Below are 10,572 nucleotides of genomic sequence, written 5' to 3'. Positions count from 1 at the left end.
TTCTGAACCCAAAACAAGCTTACATGCCTTCTTTTTCAAATAAAGATAGCAAGAGAACGAAGAAAAATTGATAATAGGAGGAAATTAGAAAGTTGCTTAAAATTGCATGTTCTTTCTGAATTACAAAAGAAAAAATGTGGGTACAGTGTCCCTTTAAGTTTAATTTTTACTGTCCCTTTAACGTTAATGCTTTACAGCTCAAAGTTAACACCACCAGGGTAAATAGTTTTGTTATTTAATTCTGCTTTGCAAGATTTTGAAAAGCTGGTGCCATTATTGCACACAAAAAAAAATAATCAAGATTATTTGCCTTTACATTTTGAATTGTGCTGAATATGTTGGTAATTAACAACTACATGTATGGTTATTAAAAATAAATAAACAACATTCTTACATTTAATGTAAAAAACTTACACCCCCATAGCAGGCCAATACCTTTATATACTCCCAAAAACCAACACAATCATTTTAGTTGCAACACACAGCTACTAAATAGTGGATGCATTTGTAGATTTCCATCTATTTCTCTCACTGTAATGTATCACTCCTATCTATCATCTATCTATTTATATATTATTTTTTTTACTAAATATTTCTCTCTGTTTCGACGGGCTGGACATTTTTAAAAAGAAATCCTTGTTTCACACAAAGCCCTGATTTAAAGGTACATTAAATCCCAATTTTTCTCCCCATAAAATGTTTAATTATGCATAATCAAATAACTTTCCAATGCCCAATTATCATGTATTTTGCATGTTTTTAAAACCACCCCCACCCCCCCAAAGCAAAGAGTGGATTTGGTAAAATGCAGAACCCTTACACTTTTCTGCATGCTGCACTGTGATTGTTTGATAAATACAGTACAGTACATTGTTTTTCATTTTTACTAACTAGCCACAGCAAAGGAAGAAAAATTACATTCAAGAGGCGTATCCCTGACTTTCAATCCAGTGCAACATTATCTAACAACATATTTTAAAACATTTATTATGCGTTTATTTTATGTTTGATTATTTTCTAATACAGCAATAAAAAAAAAACTTGTTCACTATCATTTTTATATGTACCACATTTTGTAAACTATAATAACAACGCTACTCTGACCTTCAAACACGTTCTTCTTCTTTTTTGTTACTAAATCATTAGATTTATTCACTTCACAGTTGAAGCTTATTATAATAGTATCATCTGTCGATGTTTTTCTCACTTGCTTTTCTGAGCAGCTGTTCAAAGAGAACAACGTTACCCTTGCGCTATATGGTTACGTCAAAGTTTATCATCCAATCAGTGGACACCACTGACAGGCAAACGGCAGATTGTCATAGTAACGACGAAGGGAATTTTTTTTTGCTTTCCGGTTTGTGCCAGATCACTTCCGGTGACAGATCGACAGGACGAGCTGTTTTGTAGGGTGAGTAGTTTGTAGGTATCTCCATAGCAAGGCAGATAAACTCGAGACTTGTGAAGTTTAAATACCTTAAAGTGGTTTTATTTACCTATAGTATAGTACAATTCGTAGGGGGGCTGAAATACCTAAGACGGAGTAGGTACCCCATAATAATGTCATATAAGGAGCCTAAAGGGTAGGTGTGCATCACATATTGGTAGAGTATGTACAATATAAGTAGTCTTGTACTACACAGTTATAGATTTTAAATACCCAGGGGTGGAATTGTCTGGCCCATAATAGAATATCAATATATGTCCCTCCGTTTGTGAACTAACAGCTTAGGAGGTGAGCAGTTTTTCTGATATTAGTGGATAAACAATAAGTAAGTTATGTATCTCACTGATGTAGTATATATGGTTGTGCTTATATTGGTGGGATACAAATGCCTAAAAAGGGATTTATGTACATGATACTTGTTGAGTCTAAAATGAATATTCAAGTGGGTGATTTCATATTGATAACCCCCCCCCCCCCAGAAGGTTACATACTATATTGATGGGATATAAAATATCCAGAAGGGTAATTATGTAGCTCATATTAATAGCATAATATGTTTAGGAGGGGAGTTATGTATTTCATTTTCATGGAGTATAGATTGCAAGAAGATTTATGTAATTCTATGCTGGAGAATTGTAAATACTTACAAGATGACTTGTGTGCTTCATAATTGGTTGGAGTGTACATACCTAGGAGGGAGGTTATGTGCTGCACCTCAGAGGAGTGCAGGTACTTATGGTGTAATCATGCTTACATATTGTTGGAGTATAAAAACTCTGGGGTGGTGAGCTATATATTAAATTTAACACATTCAGTAAATGAGTTATATTTCTCATCATGGTGTAGATTGATTGTGTAAATATCTTGCGAATTATTGATGTATGTAATATCGACAGTGCTAATATAAATGCCAAGGAATGGATATGTACCTGATACTGCTTGAGTGTGAAGTTAAAACCCTGTGAGTAATTATGTTGCTATTACTGATATAGTAAAATATGTTGGAAGATGGCTACTCATCTCATGTTAAATGATTAACATTTATAAATGATTGGAATATGCCGTTATGTTAGGTAATTATGTAATTCTTACTCAAAGCCTGATATTCAAAACCTCGCCGGCATAGAGAGAAATCACGCAAAGTATTTGGCATTTTTTAGGCCTTGTAATGTAGTAGTTTGTTTCACATAAATAACTCTGTATAGGAACATAAACATTTCTCAAGATAAAATTTGTATTTCTAAAATAAAATTTTAAGCGCCTCGCCATAACAACAAGCCTACTTAGATCATCTCACCTGATCGGTGAGGTTTTGATTATCAGGCCCTTAGTGAGTTTACTAGCTGAGAGGAAATAATGAGCCTACTACTCGGGAAGTACTTCTAATGGAGAGTAATTATGAATTTAATACTGCTTGTTATAAATACCCATATTATTAGAGTAGGGTCTCATTTTGAAGCAGTGTAAATGCAAAGTACAGGAGTCAAGTACTTCTTATTAGAAGTAAATATGATGTTGGGGTAGAAAACTAATCTCCAGAGTTAATGTTTAGGATCCCTGTTATGGCCAAAGTCAGAAAAAGTATATATAATATTGTATGCAGTTTCCTAATTAATAATGAGGCGCTTCTTTAGGATGTTTAGGTTGTTTTTAAAGAGTAGCATGCACATTTCCCCCCTAATATATTATGTTAGTCGGCATCGATTGACAAAATACTTCTCTCTTTCTCAGATAATCAGATACTATAAAAAAAACAAAGCATAAGGATTCATGACTTTATACGTATCCAGTCGTACACACAAATGTACAGTTATAACAGGAGTGAATGCCTCGCCTGCCAATAAATGACAATGTGGAAAACGCACATCCTTATTGTTAGCCTCTAGTTCCTTTTCTCAGCTTCATTAGGGAACTAATGCAAATAAAGTTCACTATAATATGATTACATAGTCCGTTGTTGTAACTGTAGAAGAATAAGTCTTATGGCTACTATAGGAAAATGTTATTTAGTTTTCTCTTCTGATGTATCTGTGGTCCCCAAGTCTGCAATATTTATTTTCTGCTGTTTAGTCAGTGTGCATGTTTTAATAAAACCCCAAGAACGTTGTGCGATAAGTTCACTGATATATAAAATATTCTTCTTATCAGTATAGGCCTGACCTTTTTAGATACACATCTTTAAAGTGATGGTAAACTCTCCCCTTTATAAAATCAGATCTAGAATGTAAGTGCTATTTTAGATGGGGTTTTATTCATCATGTGCAATGAAGATGCGCTATAACTTAGTTATTAATATAGATATGAAATTCAAATACCCCACGTTACACCACCCACTTCAAAAGTCAGTCAGCTAAATGATTGAATTACTCTCCAATCAATGCTCTAGCTACAACAAAAGTGCCATATGGGGAGAGCGCTGATTGGACAACAATTCAATCTGTTAGCTCACAGAAAATGTTACTTTTGAAGTGGGCGGAGGAGCATGCAGTATTTGAATTTCATATCTATATTAATAACTAAGTTATACTGCATCTTCATTACAGCTAATGAATTAAACTTCATCTAAAATAGCGCTTACATTCCAGATCTGATTTTATAAAGGGGAGAGTTTACCATCACTTTAACCCATTAAGAGCATTAATAGACAAAATGACTGTGTGATGAAGTGTGCATGTTTTGTAGCAAGCAGTAGTGAGTGTTGGTTGTATTCCTGGCACATATTATCTGATCACTACATAACTATGTCGCCTACAGCTGGGATCCGGCTTACAGAACGGTAACAGGTTTGTCTAGTTATAACTTAATCACTGATGTATTGAAGCTTTTTCACCTGATCAAAGCTGAAGCCTATAGGAGAGAGAACAAATTGTAACTGTAGCTTTAAGATTTTTTTTTTATTTATTTTATCTTTATAACAAAATAAAAATAAATACAAATAGGTTACAAAAATAGGAATTAAAGGAACAATAAACCCAACATTTTTCTTTCATGATTCAGATAGAACATACAGTTTTAAACAACTTTCCAGTTTAACTCTGTTATACAATTAACTTTGTTCTTTTTGTATTGTTGGTTGATAAGCAGACAGGTAAGCTAAGAAGCTTGTATGTGCCTGTAGCACTATTTGAAAGCAGCTTTAAAACATTACTTTACAATGTTATATATTTGTAGAAGTGTTAGATTGCAGCAGTGTTTATCAATTTTTCTTTATACTCTTGGTATCTTTTGTTGAAGGAGCAACAATACACTATTGGGAGCTAGCTGAACACATCTAGTAAGCCCATGAAAAGAGGCATATATGTGCAGCTACCAATCAGCAGCTAGCTCCCAATAATGCACTGCTGCTCCTGAATCTACCTAGGTATGCTTTTTAACAAAGGATTACAAGCGAACAAGGCAAATTAGATAATAGATATACGCTGGGAAGTTGCTAAAGGGACATGACAACCACCATTTTATCTTTCATGATTCAGACAGAGCATACCATTTTTAACAACTTTTTATCAAATGTACTTAATTCTCATGGTATTCTTTGTTGAAGGAGCAGCATTGCACTACTGGGAGTTAGCTGAACACATGCACAGTCATCCATCAGCAGCTAGCTCCCAGTAGTGCATTGCTGCTCCTGAGACTACAAAGTTGTGCTTTTCAACTAAGGACACCAAAAGTATGAAGCAAATTAGATAAAATAAGGAAATTAGAAAGTTGTTTAATATTGTATGGTCTGTCCTGAAACGAAAAAGAAATTGGGTTTATTTCCCTTTAAACACTGCATGTTCTATCTAAATATGAAAGTTTAATTTTGACTCTAATTCCTTTTTAATAACACGTGGGCGTGAAATCCTTATAGTTTATTATTTTGTAATCTTGTATTTGAATGTATAGATATAATATACACACATTTCTGTACACCATTGTTTTTAATAGCAACTTTGTTTCTGGATCAGTACAGTTAAAACATAATGTTTAATCCTTTCTGTTCCAGGAAAAAATAGTATCTGTTTGACCCGGATCTGTCATATAGATGAATATGGCAGGAAAGACTGGTGACCTGTTTAACGGAGGATTGGAAGAGGGTCCTACCGGGATCATTAACAAGTATGTAATATAATGGAGAATTTCTTTGAGACCAGGTTTAAAATCAGAAAACTGAATGTTTGGATACCTTTTCTATCATATCACAGTTGCCATTTCACGAATATTAACCTGACTGCCATATTCAAAGTATAATCTTTTTTTTTTTTTTTCTTCTTGGCTACAACGGCAATAAAGAGAAAAATGCTTAATAGGGAAAAAATAAAATATAATAGACATTTATTGTGCAAAGTTTTTATGGGGAGGGAAAAAGAAAAGCATCTCTGTGAATAATCTAATGGTGGTATTATAATTGGTTATTTATGGGTAAAATTGTGATTGGATAATGGAGGCCAATTAGGTTTTATTCTTGGAGATCAAAGAGAACATGACTTTCCCATTCTCTCTGAAAGCTTTATTGCACTGTTCAAATTCCAAGCTTCCAACAGAAATCAGAAATATAGAGGTATTTAGTAATATTATCTTAGTCTGGCAGAAAATATTTAATGAATTACAAATTAATTATCCAATCTCACAATACTTAACAGTTATAGGTACTGCTGAATTCACAGAAGGACTTAATTCTAAGACATTCATAAACTGGTATTGGAAAGTAATCAAATTTTCAGACAAATTGCAAGATAAATGGACAGGTGCAATTCAATAATGAGTCATTCAAACAAGAATTTCCTTATCGCAAAGGATTTTTTTGCATACCCATAAGTTAGATACTTTTGCATGGAAATGAAGAGGAAAACATGGTGGGATTAGAATTGGCCCATATTAATAAATGGCCCTAAATTATGTGCAGCGGGAATTCACTGAATCTGATGCAAATACAAGATCAAAAATATTTACAGCAGATCACTTGAAAATAACAGCAACAGTTTATTGATCTAGACATAGAAGAATTACAGTGAGCATTTTAGGGCAGAAAATGAAATCGCACATAAGATTGATAAATAAAATGTGCAGTACCACAGACCAGCAGAGGTTCTGGAGCAGGGCTAATATCTGGTTAACTACAATCTTGAAGAAAAAGGTAATACAATAATTGCATCTTCCTATACGGAAAATGTAATAAAGATGACAATGTTTGTCTAATTAGCACAGTAATATTGGCAGGTAGGAATCAAATTTTAAAACTGTAAATCAGAGAGAACTTGATATTTCCAATGTATCAAAACAATGCATACACAAATAATTAAAGAACAATATGACATATCTCTTAAAGGACCAGTCAACACATTAGATTTGCATAATCAACAAATGCAAGATAACAAGACAATGCAATAGCACTTAGTCTGAACTATATAGAGTGAAAGCTGGCAAGCCAGGGGAGATGACAGTGTGGAATTATATATATTTTTTTTTCTCTCACCCCAAGCAGGGAAAGGAATTCTTTTTTTTTTTTTTTTTTTTTTTTTTTTTATTTATTAAAGGGACAGTGTAGACCAATTTTCATATAACTGCATGTAATGGACACTACTATAAGAAAAGAATATGCACAGATACCGATCTAAAAATCCAGTATAAAACCTTTTAAAAACTTACTTCCAGTTTAGCACTGTTGATGAGGTTTGGCTTGGACACCCAGTGAAAGGGTCTGGGAAAACAAGAGTATCAGACCCCCCCCCCCCTTCCCTGCATATGAAAAGACAGATAACATAAACAGGAGTCTGTAAACGCACTTAAACATCTGACACTGTGGGGCTTGGTTAGGATTCTGAAATTCAGTGCAATGTTTTAAAAAAATAAATAAACAAAACTATACGTTTTTATAAAATCCCTCCCAGATGGACTATATAAACTGAGTGAAGCAGCTGGTGTTGTGCACAGACCAACTAATTGCAAACCAACTAATCGATTTATGACGATTAGTTATTGCAGCTCTAAAACAAATCATCTACAAAACATTTAATCAAAGAAAAATTTGGTGTCCCTTTTAAAGACGATTATACTAAGTTTGAATTAAAACTTTACAGCATTTTCTATGTTTACCTTTTAAAAGAGGTGGTTTAATATGTTTCAGTTTTGTGGGGGGTTTCTTTTTTAAAAAAAGAAAATGTTTCTGTGCTGAAGAATAAACACTGTTTTATGCTTGCGGGGTGTATAGATCTTTGTGATTGCTCCTTATTATCGGCCACTAAGTCTTTATTTAACCCCTTAAGGACCAGCGACGTACCCTGTATGTCACTGGCCATTTTTTCGGACTTGATTGTTTTATAGCGCGGTCTTGCCACCAGCGTTGAGACTGCTCTGTTCCACAAAGCCTACTGGAGGGAGTGCATTAATAGCGTGTTCTTGTTAGACTTGTGCTATTATGTCCTGAAAAAAACCTTAACGACCAGTGACATACAGGATACATTGTGGTCATTAAGGGGTTAATGGACCATTTGGACTCTTCCTGCTAGTTTAAAAATTAAAAATAAACAGCTTTAACATAACAATAATAATACAGCAGAAGAGCCTCTATGTGAGGTGCGCAAAAATAGAATTTCAAACCATCCGGGGAAGCAGGATATTCAAGGTAGTGTATCTCTCAAATGAATCTCTCATACGATCAGGCAGCACTCTTGAGGTATAAGCAAATGGAAAAACCTGTGTAGACAGAGGCACCTCATGGGACAGTATCGTGCAAAATAAAACAATCAAGAATCTGTAAGGAAGCTTGAAGCAGAGGTACTCACAAAAGCAGCGGCATAAAAGTATGCCTTACAGCGCAGGACGGGACTTTTTCCTCGCCCGACAGACAATCACTCTGGTGATAGTTTTATTTTGCACGATACTGTCCCATGAGGCGCCTCTGTCTCTCTGTCTACACAGCTTTAACATAGCACTATTCATATATTTAAATAGTGCTCTTCCATATGTGTGAAAATTGAGTTTATTGTCCCTTTAAAGAGCTAGACTGGATTTTTTTAAACTATTTTAGTCAGAAGTAAAATATTAGAAGCCGTCTCCCTGGCTTCTCCTACTTGAAATATTTTTTTCTTTAACCCCTTAATGACCGGACCATTTTTCAATTTTCTTACCCTTAATGACAATGGCTATTTTTACATTTCTGCAGTGTTTGCGTTTAGCTGTAATTTTCCTCTTACTCATTTACTGTACCCACACATATTATATACCGTTTTTCTCGCCATTAAATGGACTTTCTAAAGATACCATTATTTTCATCATATCTTATAATTTACTAAAAAAAAATGATAACATATGAGGAAAAAATGGAAAAAACACACTTTTTCTAACTTTGACCCCCAAAATCTGTTACACATCTACAACCACCAAAAAACACCCATGCTAAATAGTTTATAAATTTTGTCCTGAGTTTAGAAATACCCAATGTTTAAACGTTCTTTGCTTTTTTTTGCAATTTATGGGGCAGTAAATACAAGTAGCACTTTGCTATTTCCAAACCACTTTTTTTCAAAATTATCGCTAGTTACTTTGGAACCCTGATATCTGTCAGGAATACCTGAATATCCCTTGACATGTATATGTTTTGTTTTAGAAGACATCCCAAAGTATTGATCTAGGCCCATTTTGGTATATTTCATGCCACTATTTCACCGCCAAATGCGATAAAAAAAAAAAAAGTTAACTTTTTCACAAATTTTGTCACAAACTTTAGGTTTCCCACTGAAATTATTTACAAACAGCTTCTGCAATTATGGCACAAATGGTTGTAAATGCTTCTCTGGGATCCCCTTTTTCAGAAATAACAGACTTATATGGCTTTGTGGTTGCTTTTTGGTAATTAGAAGGCCGCTAAATGCCGCTGCGCACCACACGTGTTTTATGCCCAGGAGTGAAGGGGTTAATTAGGGAGCTTGTAGGGAGCTTGTAGGGTTAATTTTAGCTTTAGTGTAGTGTAGTAGACAACCCCAAGTATTGATCTAGGCCCATTTTGGTATATTTTATGCCACCATTTCACCGCCAAATGCGAGCAAATAAAAAAAAAAAAAAACTTTACATTTTTCACAATTTAAGGTTTCTCACTGAAATTATTTACAAACAGCTTGTGCTATTATGGCAGAAATTGTTGTAAAAGCTTCTCTGGGATCCCCTTTGTTCAGAAATAGCAGACTTATATGGCTTTGGCGTTTTGGTAATTAGAAGGCCGCTAAATGCTGCTGCGCACCACACGTGAATTATGCCCAGCAGTGAAGGGGTTAAATTAGGCAGCTTGTAGGGAGCTTGCAGGGTTAATTTTAGAGATCAGCCTCCCACCTGACACATGCCACCCCCTGATCCCTCCCAAACAGCTCTCTTCCCTCCCCCACCCCACAATTGTTCCCGCCATCTTAAGTACTGGCAGAAAGTCTGCCAGTACTAAATAAGAGTTTTTTTTTCTTTAAATAAAAATAATAAAATATTTTAGTTGTGATGGACCCCTGCCTTAGCACCAACCTCCCTGATCCCCCCCTCCAGCTCTCTAACCCTCTCCCCTACCTAATTACCGCCATCTTGGGTACTGACAGTACCCAGTTTGGCCCCACAAACCAAAGTATTTTAATTTTATTTTTAACTTTTATTTTTATTTTTAATTATTTCTGTAGTGTAGCAGCCCCCCCCCCCCACAATACCCCCTCCCAGATCCTTTTATATGTAAAAAAAAATATTTAACTTTTTTTTCCCCTTCCTACTTCATTGGTGTCAGTGTGGCTAATGTGCGCACGTGCACGCGCGCCCAGTGCACGTGCCACATGTGCACGCGCCCCCTGTGCACGTGCGCGCGCGCGCACATCGTGCACTCGCGCACACGCTCCCTCCTCCCACCCGGACAACGGCACCATCGCTACCGGTGCAGAGAGGGCCACAGAGTGGCTCTCTCTGCATCGGAGGCTTGTAAAGGGGTATTGCAGGATGCCTCCATATCGAGGCATCACTGCAATACCCTCAGAGCTGCTGGAAGCGGTTGTGATCACTTCCAGCACTCTGTTAGACAACTGACGTACCAGGTACGTCTATTGTCATTAACTGTTAGTTTTTGCATGACGTACCTGGTACGTCAGTTGTCATTAAGGGGTTAAACATACTGAAACAAA

At 35.5% G+C, this 10,572-nt stretch overlaps 1 protein-coding gene across 1 annotated transcript in view; it reads left to right on the top strand.

Moving 5' to 3' along the window:
• The first annotated feature begins 1,361 nt into the window (after window positions 1-1,361).
• The window catches only part of RABAC1 (Rab acceptor 1), a 36,921-nt gene continuing 27,710 nt past the window's right edge, over window positions 1,362-10,572 (top strand). The window contains exons 1-2 of the mRNA XM_053691041.1: window positions 1,362-1,411; window positions 5,433-5,545. Of these exons, the coding sequence (XP_053547016.1) occupies window positions 5,472-5,545 (74 nt within the window). The 5' untranslated portion in view covers window positions 1,362-1,411; window positions 5,433-5,471. The remainder of the gene's footprint in view (window positions 1,412-5,432; window positions 5,546-10,572) is intronic.

This window comes from Bombina bombina, chromosome 8 (genome assembly GCF_027579735.1).
Source record: "Bombina bombina isolate aBomBom1 chromosome 8, aBomBom1.pri, whole genome shotgun sequence".
In the NCBI taxonomy this organism is placed as follows: Eukaryota; Metazoa; Chordata; class Amphibia; order Anura; family Bombinatoridae; genus Bombina; species Bombina bombina.
The sequence above is the reverse complement of the archived record's forward strand: the minus strand, read 5'-3'. Positions and strand labels throughout refer to the sequence as shown.